Below are 27,498 nucleotides of genomic sequence, written 5' to 3'. Positions count from 1 at the left end.
CAAAAAGTCATTTTTTTGGAAATTTTCAAAGTAAAATAACTCGGTTATTTTCTAAAAACGGTAAAGAGAAAATCTTTTATTGAGATCTACCAGCCTTGAAAATATTTGCACTTATTTAAGTCTCACCCTCTATAATAATAACTAATCTAAAAATAATTCTAGCTTGACTAACATTTACTTAAGAATGAAATACGGTTCAGTACCTGCATTATTGAATAAAACGATGTGTTTCTTGGAGCTGTAATGGATATTGTACAGTTTTCTGTAATATTCGAACCAATCCATAGTGAATATGTGACAGTGACATTGCGAATTTCACTATCATTACCATGGGGTGATAGTGATTTGGTCAGGCCTTCGATATCTACTAAAATGCATAAATATTTTGTTACGAACTTCATAGAGGCTTAGAAGAAACTTTAATACTATTAACATTGTAAATGTTAACAATGTTCAATTTAAAGATCTAAATGAATCTGAAACAATATTAGTTATAAAAGCAAATACCGTGCTGGCAACTGTTACTTTTGTGTCGGCATTTACATGTGTGGAAGTAAATCGCATAGGGATCTTATTAAGTCGGAGTGGAAGAAATGCGACCGACCGACGCGACGCGCGACGGTGTGCTCTTGCGGCGTTGCCGATACGCCTTTCCCTATCAAGTAAAGTAAAATCACGATCGCAAACCGCTTATTTTTAAAAGGCTTTTTTTCAAGAGATAGTTACTAGAATATCGTTAGGGTGTCATTTTTTTTTGTAACGAGAAAACGTCAGTAATCGCGATAATTTAAAAACTCAACTTTTTAATACATAACAGGCCATAACTCAAGAACCACTTTAGAGATTGATTTTCAAGATCGGATATTTTACAATATGTTTACATAAGAAAAATTCGATAAGGTTGTTTTTTCCATTCAAAAATTGTAAACAATCCATCCATTTGCTTTTAGAGCATAGCAATTTCCAGCAATCGTGTTTTTTTTTTATTGATAAAAGATTTTCACATACTGTCTACAAAGATAATACAGCAGAAATATTAATAAAGTTCTTGAAAGAACTACAATCTATTATTTCTAATAGATTTCGAGATATGGATTTTTGAATTCAGAGTTCTAATAGCGCGACCACTATCGAACATCCACTCAATTCCACTTATTTTTACCAAAAATGCAAGTGTTTCTAGATTGCACATAAAAAAATTCAAGCTATAGGGAAAATTACAACGACTCGTTAATAAATAAACAAATTAAGTATCACGAGACGTAATTAAATCGTGAAGCTGAACGCATGACGCACACCTTTCCCTAGAACTTTAAGTACTGACAGAGGTATTGATTGGGTCGACCGGTCAACTGCGACAAATCTGCTATATCCCCTTCCACGTCTCTTAGCGATGTGCACAGTTCTCTCTTTGGTCAGTACATTATAAACGCATTGTCCTCTTCTTACATACGGAAATCTCGACCCAAGACTAACCTTTGCCCTTAGTATATTAATATAAAAAAGTAAATAGAGCAAAATTACCATTATTATCGTAATCACTATCGTGTCGTCCACAGTCCATAAGTCTAATAACACCTAATCCTTTGTCAATCAAGGCCAGCAAAACGTCAGAGGTCAAGCCCGCATCTGTGTAGGCTCCGTCAGGGTCTTGCCTTGATTCTAAATAAGCCTTTGCCGCTGTCTTGTTCCAATGGCTTTTCAATTCGGTCATGTCATCCAATGCCTTTTATAAACATAAAAATATGTATCGTAATCTCTTTTTATTCTTAATCTAAGGTAATCCCTACCTACTATATTATACTAATTACATACAGAGGATTCAAGTAATTGAAAGATACAGGGTGTCCCATATAAAAACTCATATTAGAAAAATCTCAAAAACTAAAAGAGATACAAAGATGATTAAATTAGATAGAAGTTGTGCTTTGCAAAACTCTATGGCAATCTGAACGCACACAGAAAAAATCAAAATCAAAATCAAAAATTATAATGTTTGAAAAAAAATATTTTTTGTTAAAAAATGAATTTTTTAACAATTAAATTTTTGAATAATAAATTAGTAAAATTGACACAAAAATTCTTAATTAAAACGGTTTTTAAAATTTGCGCTAATAATCGCGTAATTATCATAATATATTCTTAAAGTACCTAGGCCTAGAAAAAAACTAAAAACTAGAAAAAAACACCTAGAAAAAAAAAGGTAAAGCCAATGGGTGCCAGCCATCCAAAGGATAGAAAGCAATAAAAAAGCAAACGATCTAGCTAGAAAAGGAGCGAACACTCCACTGACTGGACCAGAGCCGTTCTGATTTCCAAGTGGAAACCAACTTATAACGGAACTCTGAACTAGAACCTGGAAGATTCCATCCATTTCTCAGAACTTACAACCGATATAAATCTAAGATTTTCTTTGATTTAAGTAAGAACAATCTTCAGATTGTCATTAGTTTTTAACAGAACTCTGTCTCCTCAATGAACATTTCAGTATATGGATTGAAGCTAAGAAACAACGGCAAATCCAGATTCTGTGGGGAAAATGGGGAAACACCAGAACACCTCATCACTGAGTGCGCCGAGACGACAAACATTGGTACCATAAACTTTGGTAGGAGTGATATCACAGATGAGAACTCGCCTCTTTGACAAAGCCTTGATACTGTATGATAAGTTATAATTCAAGAAAGGAGGACACAATAGATTTGTAAGGTCGGTGTGATTAACTTCTCTTCTTATATACATTCTACATTCTTCAGCTAGAATCTTCAAAATCACGTTAAATCCGTCTCATTACGTGATAAAAACCTTATCAATAAGTTCAGAAATAGGCGAACAAGCACAATTTCAATTTCAATATCGCCCCTAGCGAATTCTAGCGGTTTTTAATACACGACTTTAGCGGGTTGTCATCTTCGACAGCTGGCAACCCTGCGTTCCAGGGTTCAACAAGGCGCAACTGTTCTTTAATTTAATCATCGTTGTATCTCTTCTGGATTACGTTATCCCTGTTAGTGTGCATCCAGATTATGATTGAAAATAAGTTTATTTTCATTTTTCTTAAATGTTAAAAATTGCTATGTTAAAGCGCTTTGTAGTTTATACCTATTTTTTTTTAGTAGTCTTACCTGCATTACCAAGGCTGTGTTGTACAAGTTGCCAAAACCTCCGTCCGATTGTTGCTGACGTGCCAAGCTAATGCTAGGTCTACGCAACGAGTGCTGAAGGTTCCTATGTCTGTGGTCCATCACTATACACCTTAAGGCCAAAATGGTCATGGCGACTGTATCTAAAATTCGTGAACAACAATATTTGTGGAAAACTGGGGAAGTACAGGGATGATTACTAGGTGAAAATGATGGTGATGGTAATTGAAAAGGAGTATTTAAAGGTATTAGAGTAAATAAGAATGAAATCAATAGAAAATAGTATATCTTAAAGCTCCATAATAGTAGGTAATAAATAATAGTAAATAGAATTAATTTATTGATGAATGATGTATCAGTAGCACTTACCGATATTGTGGTCCTTGGCCGTATTGGCGATGTCAAGTAGACGTCTGATTTGCTTCTTTCGAACGTGAGCTCTTGCGGTACAGGCCGCCAAAGTGACGTAGGCAAAATCTAATTACAGTAATAGTAAATAATAATTAACACGAGATAAAAAATAAATGGATTTAATCCAAAGGTTAGTTAAGGTTCTTTTGTTATGACTGACTTTTATATTAATTTTACAAATTTAAAGTAATTTAGTATTAACTACTTTATACCGGGTGCGTCTCAAATATGGCTCACCCCTATAACTTTTTGATTTTTTTAGATAAAACAACGAGATTTGTTATGTTAGTATGTGACATAAATTGGGATTGATTGACGTACTCAATTGTTTTCGGTCACTTCCGGTTTCACCGGAAATTACTACAACTGTTAATTTTTAAATGACACCCTCGGTATTTCCTTACTTTATTTGATAGAAAATGACACTCTGAATCGAATGACATATCATATGTCAACTTTTGACATTTTGGCATATGGTTTATTTGAAATTATAACATGCGGTTCATAACGACAATTTGACTCAAAATACCAAGTGTTTGGTATCAAATTATTTGTAAAAAATGTTTTTTCCAAATATGCTAATGAGCCACCCTCGTTCCATTTGAAAAATTTTAGATATGATTAAAAATACGATTTGGGCATCTTTTAACCGGCCAAGATAAGACACTAAAAACGTTAGACGATCAAATCTATTTTTCCAAGGCTCCTTGATTAAAAATTAGTGTTTTTAACACAGCCATGGCACTCTAGATTGAAATTTAAAATAGAATTTGTTTTTGAGTGACTATGTCAAAAATTTACATATGATATGTCATTCGATTCAGAGTGTCATTTTCTATCGAATAAAGTAAAAAAATACCGAGAGTGCCATTTAAAAATCAAAAGTTGTAGTCATTTCCGGTGAAACCGGAAGTGACCGAAAACAATTGATAACGTCAATCAATCCCAATTTATGTCGTATACTAACATACCAAATTTCGTTGTTTTATATGAAAAAATAAAAAAGTTATAGGGGGTGAGCCACTTTTGAGACGCGCCCGGTATATAAATTTAAATCTATAATGAGTATTGTAGCGAAACGAATAGATTTTTACAAATTGTAAGTTTTGATTTCGTTGACGGGATATTAGAGCTACAATTTAAAATATTTTTACAAGATAGAAAGTGTCCCAAATAAATATAAAATATCAAAGTTGGATTTTATAAAATAACACCCTGTATATCTTTACGTTTTTAATTCCTACGATTAAAATAAAGGTAAATTTGATTAAAATTTACTGCACTTCAATATTACTGTTTTTAAAATATCCACGATTTTGTGAAAATGCAGTAACAATTTTTATGCTTCATTTCTCTAGGCGTAAAAACCAAATATTGTACTGAAGTTTCTCTATTTACTAAATTTTATAATAATAAAAATAATAATACTACCTTATACAGAGTGTCTAAAAATTAATTTGAGATAATTAGTAGCTGTAAACGAATATAACTTGTTTAATTTAAATGGAACACTCTGTATATTTTACACGAATCCGATGCACAATTTAATGGTCTATCAAATTGTAAAGGTGAATAACCCTGTATATTCTCGACACATATATGTTATTTTTTTTAAATATATATTTTTAAAGCATAACTATTTTTTTTAAATGAAATGCTTTGAAGTACTTACCTAAGTCGTTGGTAGATTCATGATGTTGAAGTGTACCGATCAAATCATGACCGTGAAATTGCCTGGGATCATAACATAGAGCGTTCAAAGCTAAGCAGTACTCAGCAAGTTGTGACGGTGGTATTGGTACTTCGTGATGTCTAGGAATATAAATTTGTTTAAATAAAATGAAGCGTATACAGAGTATATCTTTGGGAACTACTTCAATTGCAATAAAAAAAACGTGTATCTAGAAAAAGTCTGATCCAGTTTCGTTAGGAAAAAAAGGCATACTAATTTTTTAGACTGCTTTATATAATGTTGTATTTAGTACTCAACAATAAAGATTAATTTTGATGGAATACTGTCCATATTCTCGCGAAGCTATCAATAAATTAACAAAAACAAAACCAAATGGATAGAGAAAAAAATGGCGCCGTGAGGCACGTATAACCGCCCATACTAAGAAATTATAGGAATTTATATCCATAAAAGGAATTTTCCAATTTTTTTTTATCTCAAAAACTGCGACTTTGACTGATTTGGATGTTATTACAAATTTTGTTGCAAATATTATTCCTAATCTTAAATTGAAAACCGCGTTTCGCTAGCTACTGTAATTTTGGAGTTACGATTTTTTAAAAATTTTAACCCCCTCCCATACCCCCTTACCAACCCCCCACCCCCACCAAAAACTAATAGCCAGATTCTCGGAGGCCACAGTATTTTTGTGCCAAATTTGGTAAAAATTGGTTTAGCGGTTTTTGATGAAAATTGGTTGGAAACTTTAAGATAAGGCTTTTTGTTGTAAATAAACATGATAATAAAGAATAAACGACTGCTGCGATTTATTTTCTTTTGAATTTTGTGTTCAGTAGTAAAATCACGATTGTCCGATAATTTTCATTAGATCCAAAAAAATAAAAAAATACCTTATGTTGGATTAACAGATGTACAGAAGGGAAGAATTAATGCTCTCACCGAACAAGGAATGCTCCAAAGAGACGTAGCAGAGATAGTAGGCGTTACCCAGGGTATTTTATCGAAAACATATGCAAGGTACTTAGAATTAGGAACACACAAGGATTAGGACCAGACAAAGTCGTCAAAGAGTCACAACTGAACAACAAGACCGCCTTGTGGGCCAAATTGCTAAAATAAATCCCAATGTTTCTCATCCAGAGCTACAAAGACAACTTCTGGCAGCTACAGGTGTGAACGTTTTAGTTGAATCTATAACAAAAAGGCTTCGTGCTCGAAGATTTTATAGTAAGAGAGAGTTACGGATCTCACAGTTATCTTGGCAAAATAAAATTGACCGGCTAAATTGATGCCTTCAACATCAAAACTGGACAACTGAGAATTGACAAAATGTTCTTTTTTCGGATGAGACCAGAATTGGCCTAAGATCAGATAACCATCGAATTCGGGTTCTCAGAGCTCCAGAAAGACGAGCGCGACTACAGGCCGCCAAATCTGTACCAAGATACAAAGGAGGAACTATAATGTTCTGGGGAAGTAGTATACTGGGAGCAAAAACTCCATTGTTACCACTTCAACAAACTTTAACGGGTCAGAGATATGTTGACTTGGTGCTAGACCCAATCGTTAGTCTTTGGAGAGTTGCAATTGATTATAATTTTAACTTCTTGTACGATAGTGCACCTCCCCATACCAGCAGAGTCACTAGATGAAAGTCTTGAAACGGAAGGTGTCATAGTTTTGGACTGGCCTGCATGTTCAACAGATCTAAACCCTATCGAACACTTGTGGGACTAGCTCAAAAGAAGGGTTAGAGCTCGTCGAAACAATCTAGGAAATCTTGTACAGCTTATTGATGCAGCATTAGCAGAATGGGAAAACATACCCCAAGACAACGTTGATAATTTAATAAGAAACATGCCAGCGCGAATAGAAGCTTGCATAAGGTTTAGAGGTGGCAACAAGGAATATTAAAATTATCAATTCTCTTTTTGTTTTTGCTTTTTGGCCATTAAAAATTTAAATCTTAATTTCGTTTCAGAAACCAAAAAATACCATTTTGTTTATTTTGGGAACTGATTAATTTTTTTTATTGCTATATGGATTATTTTTCATTAAAAGTCATTGGTAGGGACTGAGTTTTATTCATAAACACAAAATTTTCATAGGGCTCAAAAATTATGAAAAATAATAGATGATTCCATATAAGTTTGGTTGTGTGTATTTGTATTTATGACCCAAATAATTGAGTGAAATTAAAAAAACTTTTTTTTTGCCGATCTTATTACCCTACCATACCTGTTGGTATAGTCGGCTATTATTTTTAACTGTATGGTCGGCTAAAAAGGAGAATTATGTAGTACTGAAATATTATGTAGTATAAGACATGAAGCAGGATTGATTGATGAATTCAATTCTTTCCGATCACTTCCTGTTTCACCGGAAATTACTACATCTTTTTATTTTCAAATGGTACCCTAGATTATCTTTTGTTACTTTAGTCGATAGAAAATAACATTTCGAATAAACTGACATCTCATTTGTCAACTTTTGACATTTCAATCTAGAGTTATGGAAATTTGACTCGAAATAGCAAGTATGCGGTACCAAATTATTCGTAAAAAATGCCTCTTCCAAATATTCTAATAAGCCACCTTCACAGTCACATTTGAAAAAATTGAGTTGATGAATTTGAAAAATGAATGATTAAAAATACGGTTTGGCCATTTTTTAACCGGCCAGGAAAAACATTAGACGATTCATTTTTCCAAGGCTCCTTGATTAAAAATTAGTGGTTCTATCACAGCCCTCGTACTCTAGATTAAAATTGTCGACGAAGATATGAAAAGTTCATATATAATATGTCATTCTATTGCGAATGTAATTTTATATCAAATAAAGGAAAAATCTACCGAGGCGAGGGTACCATTTGAAAATTAAAGGTTGTAGTCCTTTCCGGTGAAACAGGAACTGACTGATGAAGTGAAACTAATTGAATATGTCAATCAATCCTGATTTATGTCATATACCGGGTGGCCAACTAAGAATGGACGCCGGCTGTATCTCAGAAACTACTTATCGTATAACTTTGGGAAAAAAATTCTAATAATTAAATCGACCAAGAGAAATCGCTGAAAATTATTTTCAAGTTCGAAAAATGCCCACTAGGGGGCGTATTTGGTTTTTTCTCAAAAATATGCAGTTGAACAGGTATTTTAAATATTACTGTTGTAATCATCGAGAAATTTGTAATTTTTTGATATAGAGTATTTTGCTCTATCTCATAAAATAAAGTGGTGGGGGAAGATTAAACTTGCTTTTATTAAAATAAGGATAACTCTGGTTTAGGTTATGCGATTTAAACAAACCAGGGCTCGTTTAAAAGAGCTTTTTTTCCTTAATGATCTCCAGTATAAATTTTGTTTCCACAATTTTTTTCGTGGTAGCAGAGGGTGCTGTTTGACATCATAACAGATATTGCACTTTTCCGTAAAAAAAATAAATAGGAGGCTATATTTCTCTTTGCACAGTTAAATAGAGCACAAAATTTCCAAAAGATCAGCGCAAACCACAACTCGGTGTCATAGTTTTGTCATCTTCTCTATAACCGGAGATATTAAGAGAACAAATCATGTTATGCTGCCGCTTAGGATTATATAGTCTAAAAATTATCGTAGTAGGCTAGGAAACAAAAAAGGTAAATTGGTTACGTCAAAATATAAAAACATATGTTTTAATTTCATTTTAATACCATTTAATTATTATTTATCCATGTTCGTTCTTGATTCGACTCCATAAATTAAAACCCAGGTATATTGAATCCGATGACCTAGCTAGCCATGGAAATATGCCGCTCCAGCATCTCTATCTACTAAAGTAAGTGGTATCCAAGAAGCCCCACACATTCATAGCAAAATAAGCGGCGTCACTGCCTCAACTACACCAACTGCATTCATGCTGACGAATTTGCAAAAAATGCAATTTCATCATGATGGATCCTCTAACAAAATTGGCAATTAATTTCTTAGAAATTATGAATAGTTCATTTCTTTCAGATAATTAAAAAAGTCCAGTCGTTCGCCATCCTAGAATTCCTGCGTAAACAGTTACCGATCAACGGTCTTGGTGCTAAACTACTTGAATCGAGGGTAGATTTGGACCAGTAGTGCATATTGTTAAGATTCGCACCTTCGTTCGATGCTATATGAAAAGTGGCCCAAACGACATAAACTTTATAATATAATAATAAATAACACGAAAAACAGGTAAAACACGAAAACAAGTGAAATCAAGGACAAACTTGGGTTAATAACTAAATGGCGTTACATGAAATAAACCCCTAGTTTTTGACCATACGAAATTCGGCCGTTTTCTGTTTTAACCAATATGGTGGCACAAAATTCCAAAAAATTTTAATAAAATTATTGATTGTCCGACTTTCAGACATTTTAATCTGAGAACTACTTACGTATAATCACAAACTAACTTAGGTTAGTCTGTGGTATAATTAACCAAGAAATTCGTAAAAATTTTATGGATGGATGATAATGTTACATAAACACGTTTAAATAATTATGACATCATTTTTTTTAAGAAAACGCCCGAAATTCGGATGCATAAAAACTGAACTTGAACGTTTTGATATTTTGACGTAACCAATTTACCTCTTTTTGTTTCCTAGCCTACTATAACTTTTAGACCATATAATCCTAAGCGGCAGCCTAATATGATTTGTTCTCTTAATATCTCCGGTTAGAGAGAAGATAGAAAGTTGCGGTTTGCGCTGATATTTTGGAAATTTTGTGCTCTATTTAACTGTGCAAAGAGAAATATAGCCTCCTATTTAATTTTTTTACGCAAAAGTGCAATATCTGTTATGATGTCAAACAGCGCCCTCTAGCTACCACGAAAAAAATTGTGGAAACAAAATTTATAGTGGAGATCATTAAAGAAGAAAAGCTCTTTTAAACGAGCCCTAGTTTGTTTAAATCGCGTAACTTAAACCAGAGTTATCCTTATTTTAATAAAAGCAAGTATAACCTTCCCCCACCACTTTATTTTATGAGATAGAGCAAAATACTCTATATAAAAAAAAATACAAATTTCTCGATGACTACAACAGTAATATTTAAAACACCTGTTCACCTGCATATTTTTGGGAAAAATCCTGTTTTCTGATTGGCTATTAGAGAAACGCCCCCTAGCGGGCATTTTTCGAACTTGAAAATAATTTCCAGCGGTTTCTCTTGGTCGATTTACTTATTAGAATTTTTTTCCCAAAGTTATACGATAAGTGGTTTCTGAGATACAGCCGGCGTCCATTCTTAGTTGGCCACCAAAGTCACACAAAAAATCTCGTTTTTTATCTAAAAAATAAGAAAGTTATAGGGGTAAGTTACTTTTGAAAAACACTCTGTATTTAATACGTAGTAGTCCATGTTCTTTGTCTACGTAATATATTAGGACACCCTAGTATAAATTTTGCTATTATAATCAAAGTAACTCCCCGAGATACACCAAACAACAAACAAACCTCCACAGCATAATCACGATTTCAATCTCCATTTGTTTGCTGGAGAGTTGCATCTCGTAGGCACTTGGTAAAAGGTCGTCCAGGACATCTTCGTATACGTTGAGAAGTTTGAGCGCCGTCAGCACTTTGGAAGTGTCGTTTCGCCAACTCCAGTCGCTTTCCCTTTGGATTTTCCGGAAAAATAACATTTTAGAAAACGACATTAAACAGGGACAAAAGTCTCTTTACGTGTCGTGAACCGTTTATCGAGTGAAGTAAAGGTAAATTGTCTTTGGAAGTTTTGAAAAAGATATACCTTCAGGACAATGCACAACATAATACATATAATACTATTTAGAGACTGAAATAAAGTTTTCGAGTAGGTTTTTGCTCTTCAGAGATTTAGTACTATAATTTTAATGGATAATATCAACATACAGGGTTGTTCACCACATACGACACGGAGTATTGTAGCTAAATGATTAGATTTTTACAAATTATAAATTTTGGGTTCGTTGAAGGGCTATTAGAGCTACAATTTAAAAATATTTTTACAAGATACAGAGTGTCCCAAATAAGTGAAAAATATTATAGTTGTGTTTTTTTAAATGGAACACCCTGTATATTATTCTATTTTTAGATTCTACGATTGAAATAAAGGTAAATTTGATTAAGGTTTATCACACTTAAACCTTACCGTTTTTGAAATATTTTCAATTTTATGAAATTACAGTAAAAATTTGAAGGCTTCATTTCTCCAAGGGTATCGAAGTTTTTAATACTAAATATTTACCGAAGTTTATTTATTGATCAGATATTTTGTTGCAATAATAAATAAAATACTATCTTATACAGAGTGTCTAAAAATTTGTATTAAATAATTACTAGCTCTAAACGACTATAACTTGGTTAATTTAAATGGAACACCCTTTATATTTTACGAGAATCAGATGCACAATTTAATTGTCTATCAAATTGTATTATACCATTTTTTACCTATCTCTTCAAGTTTTCGTAGAAAATGCATTTTCTTATAATTTAGACTTAATTTATCACTATACCCATCGAATACTGACATTTTAGATTACTTTAAAGATGTAAGAAATTTTGAAAGAGTACATACTAATTATTAAATAATATTGTCGATATATTTCGCTTATTTTATTAAAAGATAAAAACATTGTTTAAATATTTTTTGGTCAAGAATTAATATGATCCAATTATTCAAACTACATTTCTTATTGACAGTTTACGTGGATTAATAATAATTGCTCCAAATACTAAAAAATTGAATTTTGTGTGTGTATTGGAGAATGTGGTAAAAAGTAACACCATATAAATTTTATTTAATTTCTTGACGAATGCTTATTTATAAAAACAGATGTTCATTTTCATAACTTATTATTGTATTAATTTCTTAATCAAATGTATATTTATTTATTTTATTTTATGAATAATTCATTAATTAAAACAATTAAGTACGTAATTAACTAATTAACTAAATGGTGGTATATTAATAATAAGTAATAATTTTTATCCTCTTTTACAAAGATTTAGATAGTTTTCTTTTTTTAAATAAATAGGCTTACAATATTATAATTTTTACCACTTGTATTGTATGAACATTTTGTACAGATGTTGCTTTAAAAAAAATCTAAAATGTCAATATTCCATGGGTATAGTGAAAAATGAGGTCTAAATTATAAGAAAATGCATTTTCTACGAAAACTTCAAGAGATAGGTAAAAAATGGTATAATACAATTTTGTAGACAATTAAATAGTGCATCTGTTCCCGGTAAAATATACAGGGTGTTCTATTTAAATTAAACAAGTTATTGCCGTTTAAAGCTAGTAATTATTAATTATAAATTTTTGGACACTCTGTATAAGGTAGTATACTTTTTATTATTGCAACACAATAACTGATCAATAAATAAACTTCAGTAAATATTTAGTATTAAAAACTTTGATACCCTCGGAGAAATGAAGCCGTAAAATTTTTACTGCAATTTTACAAAATTAAAAATATTTCAAAAACGGTAAGGTTTAAGTGTAACAAACCTTAATCAAATTTACCTTTATTTTAATCGTAGAAACTAAAAATGTAATGTGTAATTTTTTATTTATTTGGGACGCTCTGTATCTTGTTAAAATATTTTTAAATTGTAGCTCTAATAGTCCTTCAACGAACCCAAAACTTACAATTTGCAAAAATCTAATCGTTCACAATACTCCGTGTCGTATGTGGTGAACAACCCTGTATACACTCAGATGCAAAAAAACGCAACGGAGAAATTTTTGGTCAAATTTAAAGTGTTTTATTTTTGTTATTTTAAGCCATATTTTATGATTTTTTTAGCAAACTGTATATAATTATATCAACATTAATTCGTAAACTCAGTTTGTTATAAACTTTAGTAATTGGCATATTATACAGGGTTAATCGAGGGTTTGTTTTTTTATCCTAATTTTAAAACACCCTGTGCAATAATTTCGTGTGTAAATTTTCCTAAAATATAATTTTACGGTAAGAACCATGTCTCCTGAACATTTTGTTTTTTGGATCACGTCAATATACATGCTTTGGCTAATTTTTAAGAGCGAAATGAACTGATCACGATCAATTTGAATTTTTTTCAATTATCATTACTTTTGATGTAATTTTTTAATGTGGGGAGATGGTTTTGATAATTATTATTGTCGTAACGTCATATTACGCTGCATCGGATACTCTATAGTAAATTAAAAAAAACGTTAGAGGCTAACGATAATAACGATAACATAACTAACGATATGAAAAAAAACATCTGTAGTACTGAAGTATACAAACAGAAAAAAAAGTTGTAAAAAATACCCTAATACTTTGTATTGCCTCCCCTGGCTACTATAACTGCCTGTATACGTGTCTATGTCTATCATTGAGGCTTCATATATCATATATCATATTGCGTTATGCTTTCCCACTTTTCTTTAAAAACCAAGCGAAGTTCATTTAATGATCTGGTACCGTTTCGCGACCTCTAATCCTCCTGCCAAACATTTCCCAAACGTCGAACATGATAGGCAGTTCATAGTAGTATATAGTTCACAATAATAAAAGCTGCCTTGTCATATTGAAAAAAATTCAAAAATAAATTATAATTGAAAAAATTGCAAATTGTTGGTGGCAAGTTCATATTTCGCTCTTAAAAATTAACCAAGGCATGTATTGACATGATCCAAAAAACAAAATGCTCAGGACACATGGTTCTGACCGCAAAATTATATTTTAGGAAAATTTACACATGAAATTATTGCACAGGGTGTGTCAAAGTTAGGGTAAAAAACAACCCCTTGATTAACCCTGTATAATATGCTAAATAATAAAGTTTATAAAAAACTGAGTTTACAAATTAATATTGACATAATTATATACAGCTTGCTAAAAAATTCATAAAAATGGTGCTAAAAATAACAAAAATATAACATTTTAAATTTGACCAAAATTTTCTCCGTTGCGTTTTTTTTTGCATCTGAGTGTATACAGGGTAGTTCACCACATACGACACGGAATATTGTAGCTAAATGATTAGATTTTTACAAATTATAAGTTTTGGGTTGCGAGTGTCCCAAATAAATAAAAAATATCAAAGTTGTATTTTTTTAAATGGAACACCCTGTATATTATTACATTTTTAGTTTCTACGATTAAAATAAAGGTAAATTTGATTAAGGTTTATTACACTTAAACCTTACCGTTTTTGAAATATTTTTAATTTTGTGAAATTGCAGTAAAAATTTTAAGGCTTCATTTCTCCAAGGGTGTCAAAGTTTTTAATACTAAATATTTACTAAAGTCTATTTATTGATCAGTTATTGTGTTGCAATAATAAAAATAATACTACCTCATACAGAGTGTCTAAAAATGTATTTTAAATTATTTCTAGCTTTAAACGGCAATAACTTGTTTAATTTAAATGGAACGCCCTGTATATTTTAGGAGAATGAGATGCATAATTTAATTGTCTATCAAATTGTATTATACCACTTTTTACCTATCCCTTCAAGTTTTCGTAGGAAATGCAGTTTCTTATAATTTAGGCCTCATTTATCAATATACCCATGGAATATTGACATTTTAGATGTTTTTAAAGCAACAATTGTACAAAATGTACAGGCGAGTAATATTATCGTTTTTAGCAAAATGATAATATTACTAGCCCATTTGTATGTAAAAAGAAAATTATTTAAATTTTTATTAAAGAGTATACCATTAATTAAATATACCACCATTACATTAAAACCATTACATTACGTTCGTTAATAAATTATTCTAAATAAATGTGGATTTGAATCAGAAATTGATATAATAATAAGTTATGAAAATGAATGTCTCTGTTGTTATAAATAAGCATTTGTCAAAAAATGAAATATCATTTTTAATGTGTTACTTTTTACCACACTGTCTAATATACATACAAAATTCAGTTTTTTAGTATTTGGAGCAATTATTATTAATCAACGCAGTCAATTAATGTAGTTTGAATACTGGAATCATATTAATTGGTTCTCTTTAACAAATATTTAAACAGTTTTTTTTGTTTTTTTAATGAAATAAACAAACTATATCGACAATATTAGTATCTATACTCTTTAAAAATTTGGTAAATCTTTAAAAATGATCTAAAATGTAGTGATGGGTTGTTATTTAACTATCTGTTATTTTATAACAATTATTTAGAAATAACATAACGCAACCGTTACTACTTCTAAGAAATAACAGATATAAAATAACGACACGTAGAGATCGGCCGCTCGTGAAACGAAAAACGAAGTCGGCGCTCTGCACCGCCCCGAAATTCTATACTGCTTGAAGCAATTCCAAAAAACAACTAGTATGAATGGAAAACCTGTTATTTCGTCAACCATCGATACAGGCGGCGAGACAACGGACAACGGAGTGGGGAATGCGCTACGGCGAACGTAGCTGCTTCGGTCGATCCCGTCGACGGTCGTATTGCGCTTATAACAGCTTAAAAATAATAGGATATAAAAGAAGCAGGTTTTTTGAAACAGTTGCGGGCATAACGCCTGGCGGTCGAGATAACAGGAGTGGGAAAGGAAGGCTGCTGCATCGGTCGATTGTCGATGGAAGTTCGAAACAGGTTGGAGAATAACGCATCAGTTGTTTTAGATATATTGTTTTTCAACCTGTTACGAGCATAACGGGCGGAGGTCGAGATATTATGGCGCTGTATGTTTCAGTACGTTATTAAGTTTCAATATTTAGGTATTTATTTATTCTGAAAAATTTTCAGAATAATATTTTAAGATTTTTTAAAAATGTATACAGGGTGTTTTGAAAAATCTGGTCATTGATTAATCACGATCCTGCTTAAAGCCCTTGACGTAAAAAGCTGATTTTTGGAAAACGGATTGACTTTAGGGTGTAGAGGTTCGATAAGAAGGGATTTTTCGAAACTCGAATTCAAAGGGGGTGAAACCACCCTCAAATATTAGAATATTTTTTATTTAAAAACCGGTGAGTTTTCCGGAAAAACTCTTAAACACGTATATTTTATTTCGTTGTTTTACATATTTTAAGATTTTTTAAAAATATATACAGGGTGTTTCATAAAATGTGACCATTGAGTAATCACGATTCTGCTTAAACTGCTTGACGTTTAAAGCTGATTTTTGGCAAACGGATTGACTGTGGGGTTGAGGTTCGATAAGGAGGGGTTTCTCGAATCTTAAATTCCAAGAGGGTGAAAACGCCCCTCAAATATTACAATATTTGTTATTTAAAAAACGGTTAGTCTTTCGGGAAAACGCTTGGACACGCATAATTTATTTTGTTTTTTTACATATTTTGAAATTTTTTAAAAAATAATACAGGGTGTTCCAAAAAGTTGAGTAATTGATTAACCACGATTCTGCTTAAACTGCTCGACGTTTAAAGCTTATTTTTGGCAAATGTGAGAAAATTTTATCCAGTTTGTATGTCAATAGAAATTCTTGCTTTGCTTTATCATCACCATTACAAATTATTAATTCGACGCGAACGAAGTCGCGGGTACACGCTAGTTTAAGTGTAAAATTAATTCGAACTCTAGTGTATAGTTGGTTTACTTATGAAGAATATACTACACATTTTCTTATATTGCTATTTTTTGACCACAAATGGTAAAATTATAACTAAGAGCTTCTTGCCCGTCGAGTGAGATGCACCCTGTACACTGCTACGCAATTCAGGATCTACGCCGATCGAGGGGCAAGGCGTAGGTAGATCGGAATGTATACGTATAGACGAGTGGCGGAATTTTGGCTTTTTTATATCGCAATTTTTAAACAGCGCTTATTTGTAAACAACGACCGTTTTTAGAGAGGTATTTTAGATAACAATCGATATTTAGAAATTTTTAGACACCCTGGAAATACTACCACCGAGCATGTCATTCCGCTTCATACTCTTTCAGATATTTAGCAATAAAATAAAGAAATCTGTTATTTTTAAGCTGTTATTTTAAGCTGTTTTTTATAAATAACTATAACAGTTTCAACTGTTATCTAAAAATAACAGTTTTGCCCATCACTACTAAAATGTCGGTATTCCATGAGTATATTGATAAATGAGTTTAAAATTACAAGAAAACGCATTTTCTACGGAAATTTGAAGAGATAGGTAAAAAATGGTATAATACAATTTGATAGACAATTAAATTGTCAATCTGATTCTCATAAAATATACAGGGCGTTCAATTTAAATTAAACAAGTTATTGCCGTTTAAAGCTAGTAATTATTTAAAATAAAATTTTAGACACTCTGTATAAGGTAGTATAATTTTTATTATTGCAACACAATAACTGATCAATAAATAAACTTCAGTAAATATTTAGTATTAAAAACTTTGATATCCTTGGAGAAATGAAGCCTTAAAATGTTGACTGCAATTTTACAAAATTGAAAATATTTCAAAAACGGTAAGGTTTAAATGTAATAAACCCTAATCAAATTTACCTTTATTTTAATCGTAGAAACTAAAAAAAATATAATATACAGGGTGTTCCATTTAAAAAAATACAACTTTAATATTTTTTATTTATTTGGGACACTCTGTATCTTGTAAAAATATTTTTAAATTGCAGCTGTAATAGTCCATCAACGAACCCAAAACTTACAATTTGTAAAAAATTAATCATTTAGCTCCAATACTCCGTATCGTATGTGTTGAACAACCCTGTATAATATAGAGGGTGAGTCTTAAATAAGTGCAAATATTTCGACGGGTAGCATATTTCGACCCCAGAAACACGATTATGAGATTTTTTTCCTCAAATTTATTCTCTGAAAATTTTGAATTTTTTGAAATTTTTTTGGAAATTCTTTTAGTTTTTAGTTAAATTACATAATTTCTTGTTAATATAGCAACATAGGTAGTCGATTAAATTTACAAGAAAGAAAATCCAGAAAAGATCCAGTCGTTCACAGTTAAGTTAATTAATATGGTTAAAATACACTAAATCTGATGGCAGTAGATAAATAATACAAATTATACGTTTGCCTCTTTATTAAATGCAATAAAAATCTTTAGATTTCTTACCTTTGCGAAATGAGAAACTTTAATGCATTTCTAATACTACTTTCTATAGATTTCTCCGTTGGCTTCTCTGTAGGGGGCTCTGTTGCAGGACTTGTTACTCTTACTGGTTCTGTTGTTTCTGAAATATAAATTAATTTTTGTAATAATAATTGGTATGGGTAATCGGTAGTATTTTCATTAGTTCTTTAGCAAATTTTATATAAATATATCAACTTTAATTCATAAACTCATTTTTATTATAAACTTTAGTATTTGGCTTATTTTGCAAAGTCGTAAGAAGTTGTTTTTTTTTTGAAAATATAATTTTTTATATAATTTTTTTATACGCTTAGGTACAGCGTGGGTCAAATTGGACTCTAAACAGCGTAATAGAGAGATATCGTTAAACCGAATAGCGTGCATGGACGTTAATAAGGCCAGGTGTTATTTCCTTTACGTGAGGTCAAGAACGGTAAACTAATAGGATTGCTCATCCTCATAAGACGTACGTTGTTATGATAGTGTGTATTATTAGTTGCCTATGGTAAACTTATAAAAATAACAGCTGAGAAATTTTGAGTTAATTATTTTGTCAATTTTAAATGTGAAAAAGGTGTCTTTAAAGTTTTTAGAGCTATAGAGTGTATAAATACGTTCATTTTGTGTTGTGGATTGTGACAAAGTGCATACTAAGTGCTCACGATTCTGTTTATTAATTATTTTAAAGCAAAATATGGAAGTACTCTAAAAAGAATGCTTGCAAAAGGTGATGCTGGGACCTGCTGTTCTTAAAAATGCATTATCCGAGTATTTAATACGATTTATATAGTTAATTTTCTTTACTGCATACATATAAGGTGTTTAAATAAATAAACTAAATAATGAACGTTTTGCATTCAGTAACCAATAATGCACCAATGTGTGTATTATTGGTTGCCGGATAAGGACTAATAATTATGACAAGGGCTACAATGACGTCACAAGTTAAGCGAGTAGTTTTCGCATGCACCTGGCGGACACTTTTGGCTGAATGAGCAGTCCTATTAGGTTAACTGTTCTTGACGTGAGGTGGTATTAACTCTCTTCATTTATAGTTATCGGATCTGAAAGAATTCTGTTCGCGGCGCGTCCGCTATTCAAACTTAACCTAACTTTGAAATTGTTTTGTTTATTAGGTATTTCAAAACTAAAGGGTTAAAGTGCTTATTTCCAGTGCTTTATTGTTCAACGTCTGCCAGTGGGTTTAAGGCAACAAGCGACAAATTCTCTTAGAAGGGCTAAGTCGTCATCTGCTGTAAATCTAAGCCTCTTTATAGGTTTTTTAATATTGGAAGAGGTGGAATCCATATTTTAGGCCATATTTATTTAATTAAAACTAATCCCAGCTACTTAAATATCAAATTACCTAATAAAACTAAAGTAATAATTCAAAACAATTCAAACATAACCTAAAATAAAAGATCTGCCGGCCGGCCCCTGTTGTCAAATACCCGCACATGCCCATTTACGCAATTTTTAAACGTTATTTAGAAATAGCGCTTGGTGTAATTGGTCCGCAAATTACGTCAGGCGGTAACGTTATTAGCGGGTGCTGTGTTAAAAATTGACTCGCGCATATCGTAACCATGATAAGGTACGCGTAAATACTGCATGACGCTATTCGGGTTTCCGATATCTCTCTAATAACTGTGCCGGTCAGGCGCTGTGCACAATTTTAGAGGCCATAAGTGGGCGTGCTATGTGCCCAAACTAGTAACCTAACTAGTGCCCGATTCCGAAAATTGGAACCACGAAAAACAATAAAAAAACCAAAGTTTAGAATCTGTATAATCCTCGGTATAATCTGTGGTATTATTTTTTAGGGCCAAGATCAATAATATATCGGGTGTTTCTCAAGAGTGGTTCGCCCCTATAACATTTTTTCTGATAAGAAAATGAGATTTGGTACGTTAGCATATGGCATGAATTAGGATTGATTGACGTATTCAATTCGTTTCGATCACTACCTGTTTCACTGGAAATGAGTATTACTTTTGATTTTTAAATGGCACCATCAATATTTTTCTACTTTATTCGATAACAATGACACTCTGAATAGAATGTCATGTCATATGTCAACTTTTGACATTACGCTTAAGAAATCCTATTTTAAATTTCAGTCTAGAGTGCCATGGCTGTGTTAAAACACTAATATTCAATCAAGGATCCTTGGAAAAAAAGTAATTGTCTGTTGTTTTTAGTGTGTTGTCCTGGCCGATTAAAAAATGCCCAAAACGTATTTTTTGAATCATATCTCAATGTTTTCAAATGGAACGAAAAGGTGGCTTATTAGCATATTCAGAAAAAAACATTTTTACGAATAATTTGGTACGGCAATGGTACTATAAGCCAATGGTACCGCATTAAGCGTAATAAGCCAATGGTACCGCACATTTGGTATTTGGAGTCAAATTGTCAGATGTTAAAAAAAAATAAACAACTAGACACCTTAACTTTTTTTAACTGTTAAGCTATAGCAGGGTTGCCAAACCGTCCTTTATTCCAGACGACAGTCCTCTCTTACATACTAAACTCAAAATCTAAAAAAATATTTGTGTATCGCCACAATGTTTTAAAGAATTGTTAATCTGTGTCTTTCGCTACTCCCACTCGGTAGTACAGAAAAGAAGTCGAAGAAATACTTATGTAAAAGAAATATTTTTGAAAGCTATAAACATGTTTAACTCCACACAACCAAACTTATATGGAATCATCTATTATTTTTCATAATTTTTGAGAAGTATGAAAATTTTCTGTTTATGAATAAAACTCAGTCCTTACTAATGACTTTTAATGAAAAATAATCCATATAGGAATAAAAAAAATTAATCAGTTCCCAAAATAAACAAAATGGTATTTTTTTGGTTTCTGAAACGAAATTAAGATTTAAATTTTTAATGGCCAAAAAGCACAAACAAAAAGAAAATTGATAATTTTAATATTCCTTGTTGCCACCTCTAGCCCTTATGCAAGCTTCTATCCGCGCTGGCATGCTTCTTGTTAAATTATCCACCTTGTCTTGGGGTATATTTTCCCATTATGTTAATGCTGCATCAATAAGCTATGCGAGATTTCCTGGATTGTTTCGACGAGCTCTAACCCTTCTTTTGAGCTAGTTCCACAAGTGTTCGATCGGGTTTAGATCTGGTAAATAGGCAGGCCAGTCCAAAACTATGACACTTTCCGTTTCAAGACATTCTCTAGTCACTCTGCTGGTATGGCTAAGAAGTTAAAATTATCCCCAATTGTAGCTCTCCAAAGACTAACGACTGGTTCTAGCGCCAAATCAACATATCTCCGACCCGTTAAAATTTGTTGGAGTGGTAACAATGGAGTTTTTGCTCCTAGTATAATACCTCCCCAGAACATTACAGTTCCTCCTTTATATCTTGGTACAGATTTGGCAGCCTGAAGTCTCGCTCGTCTTCCTGGAGCTCTGAGAACCTGAATTCGATGGTTATCTGATCTTAGGCCAATTCTGGTCTCATCCGAAAAAAGAACATTTTGCCAATTCTCAGTTGTTCAGTTTCGATGTTGAAGGCATCAATTTAGCTGGTCAATTTTATTTTGCCGAGATAACTGTGGGATCCGTAACTCTCCCCTACTGTAAAACCGTCGTGCACGAAGCCGTTTTCTTATGGTTTCAACTAAAATGTTCACACTTGTAGCTGCCAGAAGTTGTCTTTGTAGCTCTGGATGAGAAACATTAGGATTTATTCTAGCAATTTAGCACACAAGGCGGTCTTGTTGTTCAGATGTAACTCTTTGACGACTTTGTATGGGCCTATCCTTGTCTGTTCCTAATTTCAAGTATCTTGCATATGTTTTCGATACAACACCCTGGGTAACGTCTACTATCTCTGCTACGTCTCCCTGGAGCATTTCTTATTCTGTGAGAGCAATAATTCTTCCCCTCTATACATCTGTTAATCCAACATAAGGCATTTTTTAATTTTTTTGGATTGAATGAAAATTACCGGACCAATCGTGATTTTACTACTGAACACAAAATTCAAAAGAAAATAAATCGTAGCAGTCGTTTATTTTTTATTATCACGTCTAATTACAACAAAATGCCTTATCTTAAAGTTGTATACCAATTTTTATCCTTGCAAGAAATTTAGTCAGAAATAAAAGGTGATTCCATATAAGTTTGGTTGTGTGTATTTTATGTTTACTTATTGTTGGTTCATGTTTTGAAAAAAAAGTTTTTGTTGAAAATGGTTTGTTTCATTTTAGCAAGTTTTGAGTATAAATATTATTAAGAAAGTAAAAAAGACCATCAATAGCATACCATTGACATAACTTTTTGGTAAATTGTAGACATTTGGGCGAGGTTTCAAAAATATTTCACAAGTGCCTCTTTTTTGCCATCTCATCCTCTATTTTTTATTTTGAAAGTTGGCAACCTTAAGCTATAGGTACATACACAGACAATTATATCCCTAGTACAATATTTAAATATTAAAATCGCAATCACAGGTTACAGTCGCAGTCGCAGCGATTTAAAAATCGCACTCGCAGCTTCGATTGCAATTAGAGAATCGTAGTTTTGCTCATCCCTACTATAACCCCCTTACAATACGAAACTGGATTTCACAAAAAAACGCTTTGCAGTAAATTTTGCAATAAAGAAACTATCGCAAACTCTCTATTATTACATCCTTTCAAATGTCTCGAACTTTCCGGAAAGGGCCTGCTTTCGACGTAACAATATCGGAAGGGCCGAACTTTAAATGCGATCGGATTGAAGTTTGAGACCGTAAACTTTCAAATGCCATAGAACAACCTTTGAGTATTTAGGTGAAGCTTTTAATAATGACAAAAATAAAGTCCAAAATGACTTGGACGTAAGGGGACGTTTACATAGAGCGTTTTCTATGATTTGAGAATTTTTTTTTAATTTTTATTCAATAAAAAAACTTCAAATAATCGATCGACATAAAATAATTTTACTGTCAAACAAAAAACTTATTTATACTAAAAATATTTGTTAGGTGTATTTACTAGATGTTTCTTTCATTCGTCTTTCGGGCTACATAACGGAGTCGAGGCGATTTACTTGGTTCACTTGAAAGACAACGGACTTACTGCAGCTGCGTAACACGAGAAATAATCATAACCGGTTTCGAAAAACTAACTTTTTATTTACTCATGATATTGAGATTGAGTAGTATTTTTTATCTGCTGCCTGGCTGCCGCCTAAAGCTTCATTCTTCTTCTTCGGGTTCCATCTCCTAATGGAGGTTGGAAATCATCATGGCAATTCTAACTTTGTTAACGGCTACTCTGAATAACTGGTTTGAAGTCATTCCAAACCATTCTCTCAAATTCTTGAGCCATGATGTTCTTCTTCTTCTTTGGCTGCTTCTGCCCTTTATCTTCCCTTGTATTATGTTCCGCAGCAGGGCATATTTAGGTCCCCTCATTATGTGTCCAAAGCACTCAAGTTTTCTCTTTTTAAGGGTGTTAATCACCTCTTCGTCCTTCTGAATTCTGCATCGCAGTTCTATATTTGTAACCTTGTCAGACCATGCAATCCTCAGCATACGCCGCGCCGATAACACCATCTTTCGAATGCCTCAAGCTTTTCCATTTCGGCCTTTTTAAGTGTCCAAGCCTCTGAACCATAGTGTAAAGTTGCAAATATGTAACCCCTTAGCATTCTTAATCTAACCTTTAAGTTGATGTCTCCACTGCAGAGACATTTTTTGAGGTTTACATACACTCTGACTATTTCTATTCGAGCTTTTATTTCTGCTGATTGATCCAAGTTTTCGGTCAATCAACTGCCTAGATATTTATATTTTTATACTCTCTCCATAGGTGTATCATATATTAGAACATTGGCTTGGACATCTTCTCTCTTAGTGATTATCATAAATTTAGTTTTCTTAAGGTTCATTTTCAGGCCATAGACTCTAAATGTGTTGTTTAGTCTTTGTAGAAGTGTTTGCAGACCCTCCACGTTGTCTGCTATAAGGACGGTATCGTCCGCGAACCGCATATTATTTAAGACCTGCCCATTAATAGTGATGCCCTCCTTTCTACTAGTCAAGGCCTCCCGGAAAATTGATTCGCTAGATAAATTAAACAATAGCGGAGAAAGTATACATCCTTGACGAACGCCGCTCAGAATCTTTACTTCATCAGAAAGTTGGTCGTCCACTATAACTAAGCTTCGTTCAGAACCTCGCAAGTTAAATTTCACAAAATAACAATTATGAATATTACAGTTGAGGGTTGCAAGCTTTGGTGTTATAAACTAAAATACAATCTACAATTGGAGCGTTTATATACTCGCTCAGTGGGCACAGAGTGGGCGTGGCAAGATCTAGCCAACCGAGTCAGAACCTACCGATCGTAACAGTTAGATTTCCGCCACTAGAGTAGTAGGAACAAAGAACTTGAAGGAATTCAACCGTTGTCTCTGTTCATACTATCTTTACATTTATTAATTCTGATGCTTTCATATGCATCTAATTTTCTGCTAATAATAAATTACAACAGTTATTAGGTAATCCAAAGGATAAAACACCTCTACTGGAAAGGTCGGGTATTTATGAAATTTCTTGTAAAGATTGTAATCAGAAATATGTTGGGCAAACTAGAAGATCAATATTAACTAGATTTAAAGAACATTTAGCTCAGATAAGATATGGTAGACCTGATAAATCTTGCGTTGCCGAACATATTGTTGATAAAGAACATTGTATAGATCTTAATAACTTAAACAAGTCTCAAATTACAGGCAATTAGATGCATATGAAAGCATCAGAATTAATAAATGTAAAGATAGTATGAACAGAGACAACGGTCCAATTCCTTAAAGTTCTTTGTTCCTACTACTCTAGTGGCGGAAATCTAACTGTTACGCTCGGTGGGTTCTGCTCGGTTGGCTAGATCTTGCCACGCCCACTCTGTGCCCACTGAGCGAGTATATAAACGCTCCAATTGTAGATTGTATTTTAGTTTATAATCATCTGCTGATGATGCTAACATGGTTAGCGAAACGCGCGTCCAGTGTAAAAGTAAAAGTGTTTTGGTGTATTGTGGTGATTTAGTGTTTTATTTTAATTATGAATAACAAAGTAATCATGCATAATCGTAGATAATTGGCTATATTCGTTTCTATATAATTGGGGAATTACAGTAATGCATTATGTTCAATTACATATTTCAGGATCGTTGTACAAATATATAAATATTGTTTATATTATTAATTAATTGTATAAATTAATCATATAAATGCTTTCAAAAGAAATATAATTGTTGGTTATAGTCGGTATTTTTAACATTTTATTAAACTTTATAAATGCTCAAATATTGTTTTGTATTTATATAAAAACTAGGAAGCATAAAATAGTAGGTATATTGATTTATTAGGAGTAAAAATGATATTTTTCGTGGGGAGGCTGTACGTTTGACATACAGCCGAGGAACAAGTTAGTTTCTTCTTCAGATTGACAGTAGCTGCATAATATAGCTTCGTCCGTCAATCCCATTAGCTTTACATACCTATTCAGTTTACAATGTTAGTAGATTCACTACAGTTTTGACTGGCTTTCTCTCTTTGCTTATCAGGTCTGCCGTGAATTTTGGCGAATTTTCTACTTGGGCATATGTATAAGCAAATAATATAATAGTTAATAAAAAGTTATAACTGAAGTGTATGTGATTCACTTTTCTTTATTTAGAATTTTTTTTATTTAGAAACAAAACACTTTTACTTTTACACCGTAACAATGCATCTGCGCATAGTGAGTATGGAGCTTAAGATAAAATGTTTACCAAACTTTTTAGCGAGTTTCATGGAAATTACGTAAAGAATATCGGAAAACTTCCTGTTTTACTTAAAAAGTACTAAATTTTGACCATCATTTAATTTAAAAATATCTCTTTTATACCGTGCTGGCAACTGTTACTTTTGGGTCGGCATTTACATGTGGGGAAGTAAATCGCATAGGGATCTTATTAAGTCGGAGTGAGAGAAATGCGACCGACGCGCGACGGTGTGCTGTTGCGGCGTTGCCGATACGCCTTTCCCTATCAAGTAAAGTAAAATCGCGATCACAAACCGCTTATTTTTAAAATACTTTTTTTTCAAGAGATAACTAGATAAAATCATTAGACATGTTTCTGAGCATCTGAAATGGAATTATAAGGATATCGTTAGGGTGTCATTTTTTTATAACGAGAAAACGTCAGTAATCGCGATAATTTAAAAACTCAACTTTTTAACACGTAACAGGCCATAACTCAAAAACCACTTTAGATATTGAAACTTTTTTTTATTTTCAGGATCGGATATTTTACAATATATTTACTTAAGAAAAATTCGATAAGGTTGTTTTTTCCATTCAAAAATTGTAAACAATCCATCCATTTACTTTTAAAGTATAGCAATTTTCAGCAATCGTGTAATTTTTTTATTGATAAAGATTTTCACATACTGTCTACAAAGAAAATACAGCAGAAATATTAACAAAATTCTTGAAAAAACTACAACCTATTATTTCTAATAGATTTCGAGATATCGATTTTTGAATTCAGAGTTCTAATAGCGCGACCACTATCGAACACCCACTCAATTCCACTTATTTTTACCAAAAATGCAAGTGTTTCTAGCTTGCACTTAAAAAAATTCAAGCTATAGGGAAAATTACAACGACTCGTTAATAAATAAACAAATTCAGTATCACGAGACGTAATTAAATCGTGAAGCTGAACGCATGACGTACACCTTTCCCTAGAACTTTAAGTACTGACAGAGGTATTGATCATGTATTGATTGGGTCGACCGGTCAACTGCGACAAATCTGCTATATCCCCTTCCACGTCTCTTAGCGATGTGCACAGTTTCTCGGTTTATTTCATACGTTTGGCAACGTGTTTACTGTTCTCTCTTTGTTCAGTACATAATAAACGCATTGTACTCTTCTTACATACGGAAATCTCGACCCAAGACTAACCTTTGCCAGCCCTTAGTATAATTCTCTATTGTAATTTAAATAGATGTTTTACAGGACTTGAATCCCTGATAAAAATAAATGTAGACCACATAAGTGCTTTTTTAATAACTTAAACTAATACCACAGTTGCTCATCGTCATAAAAAACAATTTTCATACCACGAATTGGGACAAGATTTTTATCTGTATACATACAGGGTAGCGCCTCTCATACGCCGGCGAAGCT

General features: G+C 32.5%; 1 protein-coding gene across 5 annotated transcripts in view; it reads right to left on the bottom strand.

The window, feature by feature from the left end:
* The window catches only part of LOC115881611 (uncharacterized protein CG3556), a 53,329-nt gene that overhangs the window by 6,512 nt on the left and 19,319 nt on the right, over positions 1 to 27,498 (bottom strand). For 3 of the 5 annotated variants that reach the window (XM_030899160.1, XM_030899162.1, XM_030899161.1), the window contains exons 3-9: positions 18,284 to 18,401; positions 10,721 to 10,882; positions 5,227 to 5,366; positions 3,513 to 3,620; positions 3,126 to 3,286; positions 1,525 to 1,726; positions 204 to 367 (exon numbers count right to left, since the gene is read on the bottom strand). In XM_030899160.1, the coding sequence (XP_030755020.1) occupies positions 204 to 367; positions 1,525 to 1,726; positions 3,126 to 3,286; positions 3,513 to 3,620; positions 5,227 to 5,366; positions 10,721 to 10,882; positions 18,284 to 18,401 (1,055 nt within the window). The remainder of the gene's footprint in view (positions 1 to 203; positions 368 to 1,524; positions 1,727 to 3,125; positions 3,287 to 3,512; positions 3,621 to 5,226; positions 5,367 to 10,720; positions 10,883 to 18,283; positions 18,402 to 27,498) is intronic. The other 2 variants (XM_030899163.1, XM_030899164.1) reach the window with 2 other exon arrangements.

The sequence above is a fragment of the Sitophilus oryzae genome, unplaced genomic scaffold (genome assembly GCF_002938485.1).
Source record: "Sitophilus oryzae breed Bouriz unplaced genomic scaffold, Soryzae_2.0 scaffold_172_pilon_pilon, whole genome shotgun sequence".
NCBI classification, from domain to species: domain Eukaryota; kingdom Metazoa; phylum Arthropoda; class Insecta; order Coleoptera; family Curculionidae; genus Sitophilus; species Sitophilus oryzae.
Note: the sequence above shows the minus strand (reverse complement) of the source record. Positions and strands in the feature narration are given on the sequence as shown.